The sequence below is a fragment of the Artemia franciscana genome, chromosome 17 (genome assembly GCF_032884065.1).
Source record: "Artemia franciscana chromosome 17, ASM3288406v1, whole genome shotgun sequence".
Classification (NCBI taxonomy): domain Eukaryota; kingdom Metazoa; phylum Arthropoda; class Branchiopoda; order Anostraca; family Artemiidae; genus Artemia; species Artemia franciscana.
In genome coordinates this window covers 38,823,772-38,843,602 of record NC_088879.1, presented here as the reverse complement: position 1 = coordinate 38,843,602, position 19,831 = coordinate 38,823,772, and the positions used below count along the sequence as shown (strand labels likewise).

The 19,831-nt window shown below is 34.4% G+C and overlaps 1 protein-coding gene across 1 annotated transcript in view; it reads right to left on the bottom strand.

Annotated features, from left to right (window-relative positions):
• Positions 1 to 19,831, bottom strand: part of LOC136037579 (uncharacterized) — a 178,402-nt gene that overhangs the window by 82,159 nt on the left and 76,412 nt on the right. The window contains exon 5 of the mRNA XM_065720300.1: positions 6,867 to 7,148. Coding sequence (XP_065576372.1) covers positions 6,867 to 7,148 — 282 coding nt within the window. The remainder of the gene's footprint in view (positions 1 to 6,866; positions 7,149 to 19,831) is intronic.

Here is a 19,831-nt window from a genome sequence, read left to right as displayed (position 1 = left end):
AGCAAGCAAAGATCCATTCTTCTTAGAGGGTTCAATAATTGTTTTGCTAAATGTAGAGCTGTCCAACACTTCTTTTTGTTCGTGTCTGCTTCAGCGGAAGTATCCATTTCCTTAGCGAAATATTATTATGACGATGAACCTCCGACAGGAAAATCAATCTTTTTTGTACATAGGAAAGTAGGGTTAATATCACGAGATTTTTCTTTTTTTTTTCCAAAAAGTAAAAGCCAATTCAGATCCATGATTAGCATATAAAAGAAACGGGTTTGACGGCCTGGAAGATTTTTCTACATTTAATTCACACTGTTTCATATCAAAACATTCCTTAACACCATAATACAATAAAATAACTGTAAACATATATTCAACTAGGCTTAAGGTTAATAATAGTTCTTTTTGTTATAAATGAAACTTTTCGAAGTTCCTTTTTATTCACACTAATTTCAGACAAAGCCTCCTTAAATAAAATACTTTTTTGACGCCGAAGCTCCAATTGGATAATCGCTTTCTTTTTCTTTGTGCATGGGAAAGCAAGGTGATCGTCACGCGATTTCGAGAAACTTTTCTAAACCTAAAAAGCCAATTTCGATCAATGTTTAGCATATACAAGAGACGGATTTGACGACAAAAGTTTTTTTTTTACGGGGTTTACACTGTTTCACTGTAAACACTGCAAACTCAATATAAACTGAAAGGAATTTAACATCAGATGTCAGAAAACTGGGGGGAGGAGCAACTGTGCCCCTGCCCAGGCCTAGAACCACAATGACAGTTGCTTTTGTGTTTTCGAAAGCAGCAACTGATCACTCACCGCATATTCTACCTCCATAGTTTTTATATGGATTAGTGATTGTAAATATTGGTTTGACTTTTCTATTTATTATCCTCTGATTTAAGATTCTTTCTTTTCAGTTTCTTTTTAACTTCGATAATTTTTAAAGCTAGGAATGTCATGTAACATACAGGTGAAATGCTCATTTGTTTGTTTTTCTTCTTTGCTGGCTTCCTAATGGCTAAAGACCAGGTTTTTTTTTTCAAGATTTACTTCTTTGGTTTTGAAATTACATATAATTAAATTCAAGCTCTATATTATCATTAGTGCAATTAAGGTACATCTGTACTTTGAACTAAAAGATTCGTGAGTCAGTATTTTATCCCGAATAGTCCTTACAAATTTTTTTCGAGGAGTAGAAATGAAGTTAGATGCAAGAATGTATCAGGAACATTTTCATAGAAATGGAAGGGAAGACGATGTACAAGAATTGGAATGCCCATAAATAAACGAGATGTGTGAAAATACCAGGAATCATAAATTAAATATAATCGTTTATAATCGTTTGAATTACTAAAGATAAAACCTTCACAGCCATATATAGGCTTCCTTAAAAATTAGGAATAATAGGGGGTTCGATATTAAAAAAAAATCCCCCACAGGAAGTTATGCAGTTCTTTTTTAGTGCCGTTGCCAAATTAAAAACAGAAACGTGAAAATTAGCTAAAAAATCTTGCACTAAAAAATTTAAGATGGTATAGCTTTCTTTTGTGGGTTGGGCTTAGTTGTCTTTAAAAATCAATTAAACAAAAGGAAGCAAGTTTTTCAACTGAAAGTAAGGAGCAACATTGAAACTTAAAACGAACAGAAATTATTAAGTATATGAGGCGGTTCGCCCTCTTGTCAATACCTCACTCTTTACGCAAAAGTTCAAATTTTGTTCCAATTCTTTAAGAATGACCCTGAATCACAAAGGGTTTAATCAGAATAAATAGCTCTTTTGAAAATGCTAAAAAAAACTTTAGCGTAAAGAGTGAGGCATTGACGAAGGGGTGAACCCCTCATAGACGTGATAATTTCTGTTTGTTTTAAGCTTAGTGTTGCTACACATTTTCAGTTGAAAGAACTTGTTTTCTTATTTAATTTTTGACCTTTTTTTAAATAATGGTTGAAAATACGGCACCCCCTTCATGGAAAATTCCCTTCCCCACGAAAAATTCCCCCATGAAAGATCTTCCCACGTAACCTTCTCCCCCTGACCCCCACCAAAAAAATCCCCCTGAAAACGTGTATATACTTCCCAATAGCCAATGCTATATGCAAACAATGGGCAAAGCTCACAACTTGCAGCCCTTAACCCCGGGGGCTCTGGAGGCTTAAGTCATCCTCAAGGACATATTTTTTTGATTTTTTTGACCAGGCTGAACAAAATGGCCATCTAAAAATTTCGATTGGGTCACTTTGGGAAGAAAATGAGCATGGGAGGGGTCCAAGTTGCCTGCCATTTTTTGGTCACATAAAAAGAGAACTAGAATATTTAATTTCCATTCGAATAGTCCTCTCGCGATGTTTTAAGACTACATGGTCGATATCCCTGGTCATCCCTGGGAAGAAAAAAAAAAAAAAACACACACACACAAACACAAATAAACACGCATCCGTGATCTTTTTCTGGCAAAAAATACAAAATTCCACATTTTTGCAGAAAGCATCTTGAAACTTCTACGGTAGGGTTTTCTGATACGCTGACTCTGATGGTGTGATTTCCATTCAGGCTCTATGATGTTTAGGGGGTGTTTCTCCCTTTTTCAAAAATAAGGCAAATATTCTCAGGCTCTTGACTTTTGATGGGTAAGCTTAAACTTGATGGTACTTATATATTTGAAGTTAGCATAAAAATCCTAGTCTTTTGATGTATCTATTGGTACCAAAAACAGTTTCTTGGAGTTTCGGTTACTATTGAACCGGGTCACTTCTTACTTACACTTCGTTACCACGAACTGTTTGAAATTTTGCTGATATTTGAATTTTTAAGGAGGAAAAATGTTGCAAAATTTAAGTAATTAGTTTCGCTTTGTTTATTTTACCGTTAAACATAGCAACACTGAAGAGATTTTGGCACTCCGTTAATCTTAAGGTAAAACAACCAAAGAAAAATACTTTTATTTTGATGATCTTGGTACTTTAAGAGAATTTTTTATCAAATTGTTTAGTAAAATTATGTCAGAAGTGGCTTATTTTCTTTCTTTTCCTATTGTTTTGCTATTTATAGCCACTATTTATATTTTTGTTTCTGGTGGGTTAAATATTTAAAATGTCTTGCGTCTTGGTTCTTGTACGAGTGAAATACCAGTAGAATAAAGGATCTTTTTGTTAAAAATATTTTTCCAGAATGATCAAGCTGACCTTACTAACTGACTTTGACTTTGCAAGCTGACTGGGTTGTTTCCTTAAACGATTATTTATCAATTAAGTTCTAAAGAATTGCATTTTTCCATATATAAGATTTCTTAGGGTACTGTAGGGTTAGGAAATGTTAGGGTAAAACCTTTTTAGGGTACGAATTAGGATAATTAGGAAAAGGGTTGGCTCCTTAAGCGATGATTTTTAAATTAGATTCTAAAGGGTAGCAAGTTTCCTTATACAAGATTTATTAGAGTAAGGAAGGGTTAGGATATATTAGGGTAAAACATTTTTTAGGCTGATTGTGTCTAGTTTTGAATAAACAGCTGCTTCGTTAAAGGAGTCTTCTGGTACTCAGACCCTCCCGAAAGAAGTACACCAGGCATTATAATGTAATAACATAATGTCGTTATTAACATTCCTGGAATTCTCAATGTAACTAGTGTTTTTCCAAACGAGAATAAAAAAGCGTGTATCCTTAGAGGATAATTTGTTATATCTACTTTCAAAGGGAAGCAAATTTCCTTATATAAAAGTGATCAATTGTCGTAACAATTCTTCATTCTTATTGCTTTTAATTCTATTTGCAATTACTTGCTGAAAATATGTGTAGTAACTATTGATATATCGGGAAAAAGAATTTTCAGGAGAATATAAAAAACAGAAATGAAAGAAGCTGATGTTAATTACAAAAGACTAATGGTAAGTAGGAAGAAAAAAAAGTAGAGGAACATTCAAACAAATATTTCGACTGCATACAATGTGTGTTTAGAGCTAAAAAAGGCGAAGAATTTAAAACATAAAAATCTTAAAAAGGAAAGGATTTAAACTAAAAAGAAATTCTCTGACCTTTCGGTACAACCATAATTGATATTTCTGGTCTCATGGTGAAACAGAGGAAAGTATTGTTGCAAAGAAAGTTCCCAGAATAGTCAAGGTAACATATGGTTTTCTTCCAAACGGGGAAAAAGGGCTGTTTCCTTAAACTATGATTTATAGGTCAAGCTCCAAGGGGTGGTAAGTTTCCTTATATAAGAGTGATTTATCTCCATGCTGGTAGTTAATTTTTATTGCTTTTAATACTGTCCGCAGTTGCTTCCTGAAGGTATATATTGTAATTAATAACAATAATGCGAAAAGGAAGTTCAAGGTTAATATCACTGAAATAAATCCATAAAAAGGGATTCTTGAGAAAATTGGTTTATAAATCAGATCCTTTTTAGTCACATTAACTATTTTAAGTGTCAAAAACGAAATTTTGGAATGAACTCTAAAAACAAATGGGAATTCAATTTAAAAACTATCTTTGGCTATGAACATTGTATGCAATTAATGCCAACGTATATAGATTAAATAGCGTGTAAGTACTGTCAATGTCCTGTCAGTAAAATCACCTAGTCATCATGCCTAACCTTTAACCGGAAAATTTGTACAGTTAAAGGTACTATGTTTCTTAGAATGTGCTGTTTGTTTTGAGTAAATAAATAGGTTTTTTCAACTAGAGGTAGCGATCAACATTAAAACTGAAAATGAACGGAAATTATTCTGTATATGAGGGAGGATGCCCCTTTATCAACTCTCGCTCTTGACGCTAAAGTCTTAAAACTCTTTAAAAATACTTCTCAATCAAAATCAACGGCCTTTGTGTTTTAGCAGCCTCTCTTAAGAAATCAAGACAAAAAGTCAAACTTTAGATTAAAGAGCGAGGGCTGAAGACGGGACACTGCCCTCAGATACAGAATAATTTCTTTTCGTTTTAATTTTAGTATTTACTCATTGTCAAAATTTAGCGTAAAGAGCGAGGCGTTGAGGACGGGACAACCCCTTTCATATACGAAATAAATTCTGTTCGTTTTAAGTTTTAATGTCGCTCCTTACTTTCAGTTAAAAAATTTTTTTATTTTATTTCTGAACGTTTTTGAATTAATGCAGGTTTTGGATCACCACATATGAATAATTAAGAAGAAATTTGCATATTAATTTTAATTTTTTGGCTAAATGCCTTTCTCAAAGTTTTGATCGGACGATTTTAAGAAAAAAGGGGCGGGGAGCCTAGTTGCCTTTGAATTTCTGGGTCACTTAAAAAGGCCACTAGAGCTTTTAATTTTATTTATGAAAGTTTTTGTTAGTAATAAATATATGTAACTGACGAATTAAGTTACGTAACGAACTTCTATATTTGTATATTTTTATCACGTATATGAGGAGTTTCCCTCCTCGTCAATACCTCACTCTTTACACTAAAGTTTGAATTTTGTTGCAATTCTTTAAGAATGAGCCCTGAATCACAAAGGTCGTATAATTACAATAAGTAGCTCTTTTAAAGTTACTAAAAATACTATAGCGTAAAGAGCGAAGTATTGAGGATGAGATGAACCCCCTCATATACGCAATAGTTTCTGTTCGTTTTAAATTTTTATTTGGTCCTTAGTTTCAGTTCAAAAAACTTTTTTTTTTATTTAATTTTTCATTTTTTAAATAATTTCATGGAAATTCAAGAATTTCGTGGAAATTCCTCCATGGAAAGATCTACCCACATAACCCCCTCCACCTACCACTGAAAAAAACCCATAAAACGTCTGTATACTTCTCAATAACCAATACTATATTTAAACAATGGGTAAAGCTTACAGTTTGCAGCCCTTCCTCTGGGAACGGTGGGGGATTAAGTCGTCTTCAAAAACATAGTTATTACATTTTTCGACTATGCTGAATATAACTGCTATCTCAAAATTTTGATCTGGTGACTTGGGGAAAAAATCAACGTGGGAGGGGGCCTCGTTGCCCTACAATTTTATTGGTCACTTGAAAAGGGCTCTAGAAATTTTAATTTTCGTTAGAATGAGCCCTCTTGCGATCATCACGATCACCCCTGGGAAAAAACACAAAATTCCATTTTTTCGCAGATAGGAGCTTCAAACCTCTACGGTGGAGTTCAATGATACGCTGAATCTGATGATATGATTTTCATTAGGATTCTATGACTTTTAGGGGTGTTATCCTTTTTTTTCAAAAATAGGGCAAATTTTCTCAGGCTCATAACATTTGATGGGTGAAACGCAACTTGATGAAACTTATATAATTAAAATCAGCATAAAAATGCAATTCTTTTGATATATCTACTGGTATCAAAATTTTGGTTTTTAGAGTTTCGGTAACTATTGAGCCGGCAAACATTTGTTACCACTAAATGTTTGATTCCCCTTAACTGTCTTGTTTGACGGGTAAATAGCGTTGTTGCTAGCAAAACTGAGCTATTTATTAGGAGTGTTGTTATTGTCCTTCTCCTCAGAAGTTTTGTTTGTAGTTTTTTTTTTCTTTTCGTTTATTTTTTATACTCCTCTACATACATTCATGCATGTTTAGAGGGCATAAATCAATTATTATTATTATTACCATTAAATAATTTTTCTAACTTTTCCAGTGGGGCAGAAACCCAAAAGCTGCTGCTCAACAAAAAATTCAAATTCATTTTTCCCGGTCAAAAATTATTTTACTAGAAAGTACTGTTATTCCTCTGATATGCTCTTTACTTAAGACAAGCTTAACTGAGGAGAAATTTCTCGGGTGATACTCATCTTTTCTGTTTTGTGCATCTACTACATATTTTTTTATGTTTCATATTTTTTTTTTTTAATGTTTGGACACAATAGCAGAACATTGTCATTCCACCTAAGGAAAAAGAGCTCACTTGTAGATGGTTGGGTATATACCAGCTCCGTTGTTGATTCAGCTTCTTCCTTTTCTGGGTATGTATATTGTATTGTTTCTGCTAACACCGATGTTCCTCTGTTTTGGCTTGTTGGGTTGGCTTTCCTTTCAGTAATTGATGGAACTTTCTTTGAGGTTCCTTTTGTGTTGTCCCTATGTTCCTTTTGTGTTGTCCTTCTCTGTTCTAATTCTGTAGTCCCGGGATTCAGATGACTTAAAATTATGTTTCCTTGAGTTCGGTGATATTCACGATGTGCGTCAACTAAAATAAATAGTTCATTGAAAATATTTAAGAAACAAATAATCAAATATTTTAATTTGAATACTTGATTTCTTTCCTTGAAGCTAATAATTCCTGTTTTCTTTCAAGTAAATATTAAATACAAAAAAACAAGTTTTTTAAACTGAAAGTAAGGAGTGACATCAAAACTTAAAACGCACAGAAATTACTTCGTATATGAAAGAGGCTGCTTCCTCATCAACGCCCCGCTCTTTACGCTAAAGTTTTTTACTGTTTTAGAAAGAAAAATTGAGAGAAAGAGTCAAACTTTAGCGTAAAGAGCGGGGCGTTGATGAGGAAGCAGCCTCTTTCATATACGAAGTAATTTCTGTGCGTTTTAAGTTTTGATGTCACTCCTTACTTTCAGTTTAAAAAACTTGTTTTTTTTGTATTTAATTTCTGAACGTTTTTGAATCAATGCATGTTTTGATTTTGGCTCTCCGCAGAGGAATAATCAAAACGAAATTTGAATATTTTTTTTTTGGCGGGGGGGGGGCTAAATGGCTTTCTCATAATTTTGATCGAATGATTTTGAGAAAAAAAGAGCGGGGGCGAAGCCTAGTTGCCCTCCGATTTTTTGGTTAATTAAAAAGGCAACTAGAACTTTTAATTTTTTACGAATCTTTTTATTGGTAAAAGATTTACGTAGCTTATAAATTAGCTTACGTAAAGAACTTTTGTATTCTCATGTTTTTATTACATATATGAGGGGATTCGCCCCATCGTCAGTACCTCGCTCTTTACACTAAAGCTTAAATTTTATCCCAATTCATTAAGAATGACCCCTGAATCACAAAAGCCGTAGAATAAATAGTTGAAATTACTAAGAATACTTTAGCGTAAAGAGCTAGGTATCATAAGGAGGTGAGCCCCTTATATGGGTAATAATTTCTGTTTGTTTTAAGTTTTATTGCTGTTCCTTACTTCCAGCTGAAAAAGCTTTTTCATATTTATTTATTTTTTTTTTTAAATAATGCTAGTAAATCCTGCTCTCCCTTCATGGAAGTTTTCTTTTCCCATGACAAATTTTCGATGGAAAGTTCCCCCAGCATATCCCCCTCTTCTCAACCCCTCCCCCCAACCAAAAAAATCCTCCTGAAAACGCCTGTATACTTCCCAATAACCATTACTATATGTAAGCACAGGTCAAAGTTTGTAACTTGTTGCCCCTCCCACGGGGACTGTGGGGGAGTAAGTCGTCCCCAAAGACATAGTTATAAGGTTTTTCGACTACGCTGAATAAAATGGCTATCTCAGAATTTTGATCCGTTGACTTTGGAAAAATAATTAGCGTGGGAGGGGGCCTAGGTGCCCTCCAATTTTTTTGGTCACTTAAAAAGGGCACTAGAACTTTTCATTTCCGTTAGAATGAGCCCTCTTGCAACATTCTAGGACAACTGGGTCGATACGATCACCCCTGGGGAAAAAAAAACAAAAAAACAAAAAAACAAAAAAACAAATAAACACGCATCCGTGATCTGCCTTCTGGCAAAAAATGCAAAATTCCACATTTTTGTTGATAGGAGCTCGAAACTTCTACAATAGGGTTCTCTGATACGCTGAATCTGATGGTGTGATTTTCGTTAAGATTCTATGACTTTTAGGGGGTGTTTCCCCCTATTTTCTAAAATAACGCAAATTTTCTCAGGCTCGTAACTTTTGATGGGTAAGACTAAACTTGATGAAACTTATATATTTAAAACCAGCATTAAAATGTGATTCTTTTGATATAGCTATTGGTATCAAAATTCCATTTTTTAGAGTTTTGGTTACTATTGAGCCGGGTCGCTCCTTACTACAGTTCGTTACCACGAACTGTTTGATACACGTAATAAATATTCTAATGCGTACTTACACAGCAACATATATTGTTAAAATGTAGTAAAGTTCGTGAGTTTAATTTATTGTGAAAAGACATCCACGTGGAGTCATATAGTTTTTTATAGAAGTTTTAGTGAAGTTTATGTAGTTTTTTTTATAGAAAACAATTTTAGAACAAACAAAAGAAAATATTAAAAATCGCACTATTTAGGTATGAATTAACCTAAGATACCTCTAGGGGCTACAAATATTTTTATATAGAAGCCCTTCGTCCCTCTAGACTAATACTGCTACTGCTAATAAAATGCTACTTCTAGACCAATCTGCTAGATTAAATAAATGCTAGATATGCTAGATTAATTAAAAAAACTAGTTTTTTAAACTGAAAGTAAGGAGCGACATTAAAACTTAAAACGAACAGAAATTACTCCGTGTATGAAAGGGGCTGCTCCTTCCTCAACTTCCCGCTCTTTACGCTAAAGTTGGACTCTTTCTCTCAATTCTACTCCACAAAACAGTAAATAATTTTAGCATAAAGAGCTAATAGCATAAGAGCTTTAGCATAATTAGCATAATTGAGGAAGGAACAGCCCCTTTTATACACGGGGTCATTTCTGTTCGTTTTAAGTTTTAATGTCGCTTCTTACTTTCTGTTAAAAAAAACTTGTTTTTTTTATTTAATTTCTGAACGTTTATAAATTAATGGATGTTTGATTTTGGCTCTCCGCAAATGAAGAATTTAAATGAAATTTGCGCATTAATTTAATTTTGCTAAATGGCTTTCTCTTAGTTTTGACCAGACGATTTTGAGAAAAAGGGTGAGAGAGGAGGCCTAGTTTCCCTCCAATTTTTCGGTTACTTAAAAGGCAACTAAACCTTTTAACCTTAGGGAGTGTTTCACCCTATTTTCTAAAATGAGGCACATTTATCAGGCTCGTAACTTTTGATGGGTATAACTGATCTTGATGAAACTTATATATTTAAAATCTGCATTAAGATGCGATTCTTTTGATGTAACTATTTGTATTAAAATGTTTTAGAGTTTCGATTACTATTGAGCCGGGTCGCTCCTTACTACAGTTCGTTACCCCGAACTGTTTGAAAATAATAAGTTCCACATTTTTGTAGAAAAGATCTTGAAAATTCTACAATAGGGTTTTCGAATACGCTGAATGCGATGGTGTGATTTTTGTTAAGATCGAATGACTTTTAGGGGCTGTTTCCCCCTATTTTCAAAAACAAGGCAAATTTTCTCAGGCTCGTAACTTTTGATAAGTAGGACTAAATATGATAACCAGCATAAAAATCTGATTCTTTCGATGTATCTATTAGTATCAAATTTCCGTTTTTTCGAGTTTCGTTTACTATTGAGCCGGGTCGCTCCTTACTACAGTTCGTTACCACGAACTGTTTGACTAACGTAGCAATGCTGACGAAAACGTAGTGCTGCAGTAAAAACCTCACAATTTTACAACAAACAAAAGAAAATTTTAAAAATCGCACTTTTTAGGTATGAATTGACCTAAGATACCTCCAGGGGCTAAAAATATTTTTATATAGATGTCCTTCGTACTATGCCCTTCATACTTCTAGACTAATACTGCTACTGCTAATAATATTCTACTTTTAGAATAATGTGCTAGACTAACGTAGCAATGCTGACGAAAACGTGGTGCTGCAATAAAAACCTCACAATTTTACAATAAACAAAAGAAAATTTTAAAAATTGCACTTTTTAGGTATGAATACCTCCAGGGCCTAACTATATTTTAATATAGATGCCCTTCGCACTATGCCCTTCGTACCTCTAGACAAATACTGCTACTGCTAATAATATGCTACTTCTAGACTAATATGCTAAGACTAATCGAACAAAATTTAAAATATATGAAAAGGAGGATAAACACGAAGTAGCTTGAACAATATATAATGTCTCATCTATAGGAAGGAGTTTTCAATCTATTTTCTTGGCTATAAAAACAGTCTAATTTCAAGAAAGACGGCTTCCAGATAAGTTGGCTGGTAACGAAGTGGATAATGACATTACTGTCTCCAAAGATGTCTTTATCTCCTGACAGACAGACAAGTTCAAGGAATGCTTCTTTTGTTTTCTGACAATTCCCAGATCAAGTTATCTCTCTGAAGACTGTACAACCTTGAATGAAATTGAAGGGAAAAATATCGAAGCTGTTTCTTTGGTGTTTCTAAAGAATACATTTCTGACTTATTAGCAAACATTTTGCAAAACGAAAAAATTGGCTAGTAAACACTGCCCGAGTAACATCTTTTATCATTGAGGTTCATTTTTTAGGTTCATTTTTGTGCACTAGATGTTTCAAAAGCATTTGATTCAATATACCCTAGCCAACTTTGGCATTCTTTAATTCAACTTGGTGCTAATGTGTCTATTATCAACTCTTCGTTTTTGGTATGCTAATCCACATGTTTGACTCAAGTCAGGTGACAGTTACATTGGTAATATCCCTATCCATTCTGGTCTTAGGCAAGGGGGATTCCTATCCCCGTATATTTTTAATGCTTGTCTTTATTCTGTTTTGCCAAGTATTAATCCATCATCTTTTTTAGACCTAACAAATCTTTCGTATATTGGATCTGCAGATGATTTACTTTTGATTAGCCGCACTAAATCTAGTCTAATTAAGTCGACCCAGTTTGTTTCTAAGTCTTTTGATGAAACCGGCTTCAAACTTACTACTGGAAAAAGGGGATATTTAGTTTTTAATGATAAACATCAAAGTAGGGATCTTGCTTTTGGTTCTTTCTCAGTAAAGCTTTTTTCTTCGATTCGGTGGCTTGGTATTAGTATTTGTTCATCTTTACCGGCTTTTCGATCTTGCAGGCTTAATGATATTAAAAGTAAACTTAAAATTGAGTACGCGAAAATGGTCCCGAGCCAAAGCAGATTTTCACGGAAGGCTTTGTCCAGACTTTATTCTACATATTGCGATCATTCCGTATTGTTTCTGGCCTGTTTGCGCCCGTTTTTAATTCTCAAGATTTACAAAATATACGAGTTCTGTATTTCCGTTATTGCAAATATTTATTGTATCTGCCACGTTCATATACAAATCGTAAGATTATTAGAAAGTTTTGTGCCACTGATATTACCTTTGTTTATAAAAAAACTTCATACTAGATTAGGTGCTGATGCCTGTCAACGTTTGGGTCCTTACCACCATTTGGTTAGATTGTATTGTCTGTGTTGTATTGTTTTTCTTTCCTTTAGTGTTTCTACTCCGCTTAAATTGTTAAAACGAGTGGGTCATAAATAAATTATTTTTATTATTAATTAGTATAGATAATACGCCAAAAATTATACGTTAAAAAATTGACATTATCGATGCATTTCAGTTGGATTTTTGAGCCGAGTTGATTTTCAACCTTTCCAGTTGCGTTTTTTTGGGTCCAAAACTGAAAAAATTATGTTTTTATTTTTATAAATATATAGGAAACTTCGAGCTTGGCAGTCATAAAAAACATGTTCATGCATTATTAGTCTTTTGAGTTAGTATAGAAATGGGTGGATACTTTGATAATTGAGTTCACAGCCCAAAATAGGGCTTGTGACGGTGTTTTAAAAATTGGCTTTTATAGCCTCATTTGCTCGGCCACACGAAATATTACAAATAATAGTGCAAACCTATGTTAAATCAGCTAGAAAAATCTAAGACTATCTATATCTTTGGAAGTGCAGCTTATCTCTCAAAATTTAGCTATTTTTACCTTTGCATATATGATGGACCTATCACAACATTGAAGGAGCATTTTGATTGAAGACGCTCTTTAACTTTTGTTATTCTTACATGTATTTGATTTAATTCCCCTCTATTCTTATGTTAAAGAAAATGTTGTTTTTTTATTTCAATCTCCTGTCTGTTTTTTTTTCTTTTTTTTTTCATAGCAAATATTCAAGAATCTTCAGAGATAGTAATTAAGTTACTGTCTCTAGTAACTTAATTAAGTCAACAAAAGTTAAAACAAACTCTTATTCTGGTAGAATGCTGGCCGAAATTTGCATTTTTAAATGCATTACTTTTCATTCTAAGGCTAGCACAATACGTAAAAACAAATATTTGAGTGAATGTTCTGTTTTGCAAAAGCATGTATTCACAATATCCATCCATTTTTTTCTTTTAATAGATATAATTAGAATAGGAAACCGAAAACATGAGCTTTCTAACAGTCGTTTTTGGTAAATAAATTGTTTAGTGAAAATATTTCACTTTAAACAAAAAAGGCAACTTTTAGTTCCAAAGGCTAAAATGCAAAGGTTAAGGTAAAAGGTATATGCTCTCCATGTGGCAGGTGCCCAAGACATTAGCTACAGGTTTCTTTTTTCAACAAAAGGGTACTCTGTTAAGGGGAGGAGGAAGGTTCATCCCCTTACCGTCCCTTAGTATGATTTTGATACTGCTGATAAATCCAGATTTATTCTAAAAGAGCGCCGAAATAGCGTGTCAAGAAACTGGTAGAAAAAGTTCTTAAAGATAGTTCATTTATCAGATGTCGTCTTGAAATACATAAAATAAATGTTCACCACCCCAATAAACACAATAATACCACTAATTTAGCATTTGATATGCATTATTCAAAATGTTTGTGCTTAGGTTTTATGTTTTCCGTTGATTTCAGTTTTCCATTTCTTATGAGCTCTGTATAAGAGCTTTTGAAAAATTTCTGAGCAGATTTTTCAAAAAATTCAAATAGAACACACAGTTGTCACAAGCAATTATTATCGCAGCATTAATATTGTTCAATTGCATTGGGGCAGGGTTTTTTTTTTCTGAGAAATCGTTTCAGAAAAAACACAGCTGAAAGCAACTCAAATAAGAAACAATTGAGTGAAAGTTCAGTAAACATTCTACTTTTGGGAGTTAATCATTCAGTTTGGAATGAGGTTTTGTGGTAGTGCATTATAAGGCATTGCATGCCCCTTAACTAACTAACCAACTTACTTCAACATATTAAAACAAGTTTTGCCATAAAATAAGAAGCACCGTCTAAGTTTCTCTTAAACAGTTCTAAAAGTTGTACGACGAGGGAATGTTTATCCTAGCAAGATATTGCAAAGAGAAATCAGCTAAGCGAGAATATTAGACTGCACTAAACAGGAGTTCTGCATTGTTCGAGTTGCTTCGTTTCCACAAAGAAGGTATTCATAAAAACTACAGCTTATAATCTGATAAGCCTGTAAAATCCCCTGTAAATTATTTTGAGGCTATGCACTGTTGCTAGTGATCTAAAATAAAGAAAAGAATCACAAGACTGAATTGTCATTCCTAGAGATCTTTATCGTACCTGCTGTTTATTATGGTTGCGGTAAGTAGCAAATTTGCAGTAAGTCGCGGTAAGTGTAATAATTCGCAACGCCTGTGAACTGCAGCTCTGTAATAATTGTATACATAATATGCCGGAGACCCGAAGTAATTCATTATTAAAACAAAAAAATAAGTTTTTTCAACTGAAAGTAATGAACGACATTAAAACTTCAAACGAACAGAAATTATCACGAATACGAGAGGGTTAGCCCCTTCCTCAGGGCCTCGCTTTTCACTCTAAAGTTTCTTAATATTTTTAGGAAAGCTTCTTCTTGTTCTAATTAAACGACCCTTGTGCGTCAGGAGTTGTTCTTAAAGAATTGGGATAAAATTAAAATTTTATTGTAACGAGAAAGATACTGAGGAGGGGGCATCTCCCCTCATTTAGGTCATAATTTCTGTTTTAATCTTACTTCTTACTTTCAGTTTAAAAAACTTTTCATTTGATTTCTGATCGTTTTTTTAAATAATGTCAGTAAATCTAGCTCCAACTTCACGAAAAAAATCCCTCCCCACGGAAATATCCTCCATACAATTGAATCTCCATAAAAATTTACTCCAGACAATTAGTCCTAACATCTCCACGCGCAAAATTGAGTCGGCAAAGAGAAAGGAAGACATATAAAGCGAATTTCGTGTAGGAATTCTGGTAATTTCCTTCAGTGTATAATTTCCCCTGAAAATTTCCCCCCAGGAAACTTTTCTTCTCATGAAAAATTCTCAAGGGGTAAGTCCCAGCAGAAAATTCATCCCCTTCCTACCCGAAAAATAAATGCATACTTCCCAGTTACAAATGCGATGCGTAACCAACGGCAAAATTCTGTAACTTGAAGTCCTTTCCCCAGGGGCTGTTGGGGGTCATTTTATCTCCAAAGGCATAGTTATTAAGCCTTTGAAGTATGATAAACAAAATAGCTATCTCAAGAATCTGATCAGACCATTTTGGAAAAAATGGGTGCGGGAGGGGCCTTAATGACCTTCCAATCTTTTGGTCACTTAAAAAGGACACTAGAACTTTTAATTTCCGTTCGAATAAAACCTCTCCGATGGGCTTAGACTACTGGATCAGTACAATCACTCCTGGGGAAATACAAATAAACACGCATCCGTGATCTTTCTTCTCCCAAAAAATACAAAATTTCACATTTTTGCAGATAGGAGCTTTAAACCTCTACCGTAGGTCCCTGATATGCTGGATCTGGTGGTGTGATTTTCTTTAAGATTCTTTGACATTTTTTTTCCTTTTTCAAAAATTCCAATAAAACATCTATCAACATGCCGAACATTAATATTCCAGATATTGTTACAGCGTCCCCAGTAAGTGACGCGCTCCAATCATGGAAGGTGACAGGGGCGAAAAATCAAATACCCCTCCCAGACAGCAAATCCGTGAAAAGATCTGATCGTGGAACAGTATGATCAGTAATAGCAGAAGCAGTCAAAATACTAGTTGCAAATGAGTTAGAACAACTCTGGTTTGGTGGGAGGTGGCTTTTCCGCTGCTGCAATTATAGCGTGGGAATCAGTACCTGCAAGATTTTGTAGAGCACATCTTAGGGGGGGAAAGATTAACCTAAGAGTCATATCTGCATACGCCCTGACCTTAAATGTGACTGATAAAGCAAACTTTATGTTTATGACGACCTGGAACGATATGAAGACTGGAATGCAAGAGTTGGACCAAACAAGGCCTTAACTTAGCATAGTACCTTCGGCCAAGGAACAATTTGTGACAACGATGAAAGGCTCATTAATCTTGCTGTAGATAAGAATTGGGTAATTTGAAATCTTAGGGATCCTTCACTAAGCCAAGAGTTTTCAGACTCGATATCATTTCGAAACTCGATATCTCGAAAAAAGACGACTTTCGAAACTGGGATTTTTGCCTCGAGTGAATTTTTATCCTTAGGCTGGTATTCTAGTTTTGCCAGCTAGGTATGGTTTGCTTTATTTGAGCTTTTGAGTTTGCCCCAACTCTGTCAATTTTATAGCAGCTTTTCTACTTTTTTTCTACTTTTCTTACTCGTTTCCCTAATGCTCCCAAGACATCTAATCAAAATTTAAAGATAACAATTTTGTTCTCAATAGTTAGGGAGGTCAACTATGGGCTACCAGACCCCCAGATCACCTGGAACAAGAGCTGGAAATCATCCAAGTTACCCATCGTTTATACATGCATTTTATATTGACAAAGCGGGGAGGGGGGTCATTTTGATCCTGGGTGTATGACTAGCTTTAAATTTTTGGGAACCATTTTTTTGGCGAAGACGATCATGTTTTGTTGACGTTATGGGAGGAAGGGTTCTAAAGCATTCAGGAAATGGGAAAGACATGTTTTTTTCTAATTAAGTGCATTTTGAGGTAGCTCTTACGGATCCTTCACTAAGCCAAGAGTTCTAGACCTGCCTAAGAGCAATATCTGAACGCTTCATATGTACCTGTGTAAATCAAAGACGGTCTGCGCATCTGCTTTTTCAAATTATTTACAAAATCTTTGGAATGACTTAATTACAATTCATTGAAAGAATATTGGAGGGCTGGGAGATCTAGTGGATTTTGGAATTATTTTTATTTTGACTTGGAGAGGGGAAGGGGGAAAGGCTTGATTGAAAGACACTACGTGTATTCAGGTCATCAAAATATCGTGTCAGTAGTTTCTTGGGAACAAATTAAGGGATAGCGTGTACATTTTGACACTTTCGGAGAAAGGAAGGGGAAAGGTGGGGCGAGGAAAATTAAAATTTAGTTTTCAGTGATGGTGAAAGATCTGGCAAATTTTAGTCTCTAGTCCATCTAGTTAAAATCGAACTTTGTAATCCTGGAGGAAATCAAATATCTCCAGTTCTCCAAAATCTCAAATATGAATGATTAAGAAGGTATTCATATGATAAATAGATTGTATTTGTTGTGGTTAAAAAATATTCCGTGCAGAATAGCATTTCAGACGTAATCAAACAGTTCGTGGTAACGAACTGTAGTAAGGAGCGACCCAGCTCAACAGTAACCAAAACTCTAAAAAATGAAATTTTGGTACCAATAGCTACATCAAAAGAATCTAATTTTAATGCCGATTTCAAATATATAAGCTTCGTCATGTTTAATCTTACCCATCAAAAGTTACGAGCCTGAGAATATTTGCCTTATTTTAGAAAATAGGGAGAAACAACCCCTAAAAGTCATAGAATATTAACGAAAATCACACCATCAGATTCAGCGTATCAGAGAACCCTATTGTAGAAGTTTCAAGCTCCTATCTACAAAAATGTGGACTTTTATATTTTTTGCCAGAAGGCAGATCACGGATGCGTGTTTATTTGTTTGTTTGTTTTGTTTTTTCCCAGGGGTGATTGTATCGACCCAGTGGTTCTAGAATCTTGCGAGAGGTCTCATTTTAACGGAAATGAAAGTTCTAGTTCCCTTTTTAAGTGACCAAAAACTGGCGGGCACCTAGGCCCCCTCCCACGCTAATTATTTTCCCAAAGTCACCGGATCAAAGTTCTGAGATAGCCATTTTATTTAGCGTAGTCAAAAAATCTTGTAAATATGTCTTTGGGGACGACTTACTCCCCCACCATCCCCGTGGGAGGGGCCACAAATTACAAACTTTGACCAGTGCTTACATATAGTAATGGTTATTTGGAAGCGTACATACGTTTTCTGGGGGATTTTTCGGTTGGGGGGATGAGAAGAGGGGTATATGCTGGGGGAGCTTTCCTTGGAGGAATTTATCATGGGGGAAGAAAATTTTCATGAAGGGAGTGCAGGATTTTCTAGCATTATTTAAAAAAGAAACAATAAAAAAATAAATATAAAAAAGTTTTTTCAACTGAAAGTAAGGATAAGCATTAAAACTTAAAACAAACAGAGATTATTACGCATATGATGGGCTCACCTCCTCCTAATACCTCGCACTTTACGCTAAAGCATTTTTAGTAATTTCAACTATTTATCCTAAGGCTTTTGTGATTCAGGGGTCATTCTTAAGAAATCGGGACAAAATTTAAGCTTTAGTGTAAAGAGCGAAGAACTGACGAGGGGGTGAACCCCTTCATATACGTAACAAAAAGATGAGAATACAGAAGTTCGTCACGTAAGCTAATTTGTAAGTTACGTATATCTTTTACTAATAAAAACATTCGTAAAAAATTAAAAGTTCTAGTTGCCTTTTTAAGTAACCAAAACATCGGAGGGCAACTAGGCCTCCTCCCCCGCTCCTTTTTTTCTTAAAATCATTCGATCGAAATTATGAGAAAGCCAATTAGCCAAAAAAATAAATGTGCAAATTTCGTTTTAATTATTCATCTGCGGAGAGCCAAAATCAAAACATGCATTGATTAAAAAATGTTGAAAAATTAGATAAAAAAACAAGTTTTTTTAACGGAAAGTAAGGAGCGACATTGAAACGTAAAAGGAAAAGAAATTACTTCGTATATGAAAGGGGCTGCTTTCTCGTCAGCGCCCCACTCTTTACGCTAAAGTTTTTTACTGTTGTAAAAAGTAGAGTTAAGACAACAGGATAAACAAGATAGACAACAAGGAACTATGTGCTGCTGGGTTGTTGAAATGGCGTAAATGGAAAATCATAGGAACAAGTTACAATACTAAATTGAAACTTCCAGGAAATATTGATAGAGTGAACAAGTTGACCCGCGATCGTCATCGGAGAAAGGGTAGAGATACAAAAATAATTTATTTGTGTCCAGGTTATCAAAACACCACATCTGCAAAAGCTGGAGAAGAAAAAATAACGGATTAAGTAACCAAATTTGAGAGAGTATTGCACAAGGGGAGGGATCAAATGGATTTTAAATTGTTGATCAAAAAAGAAAGGAGAGTCTATTAGCTCCCCATTCAGCTTTCTATAGAAATTTGAAGGGTTATATTTAACTGAAGACGAGCAAACACAAAGTGATGTAATAATTTAAGCATGGAACAAATAGCAATTACCACAAAAAGAATCAGGGCTAACGAATCCTAAAACTTTATCCAGTAATTAATTTCATAAGTATTGCCTATTTGTATCTTCAAGTGGGTGAGAAGCACTCAAAACTATAAAGCATGAATCATAAAGTGTTTGTTGGTGACATAAAACAAATTATTTCCCAACAGTTCCAACTTTACCCAAGGTGTAGTCGGCGTTTCTCCGACCTGACTTTCTCTCAAAAACTGACTAAAAAAAACTAATTAATATATATTTCGTGTACGCTTTATATATATTCAAAAAAAATATGTTTAAAATGCAAGTATTCAAAGGAAAATACAGTAAGTTTCTCGTAGATTCAGTCCAAATATTACGGTCAATCGTCAATCTATATAACAATTACATAAAAAAAAACTAGTTTTTTTAACTGAAAGTAAGGAGCGACATTAAAACTTAAAACGAACAGAAATTACTCCGTATATGAAATGGGTTGTCCCCTCCGCAATCCCTCGCTCTTTACGCTAAAGCTTTTAATTGTTTTAAAAAGGAGAATTGTGGCAAAGAATCAAACTTTAGCGTAAAGA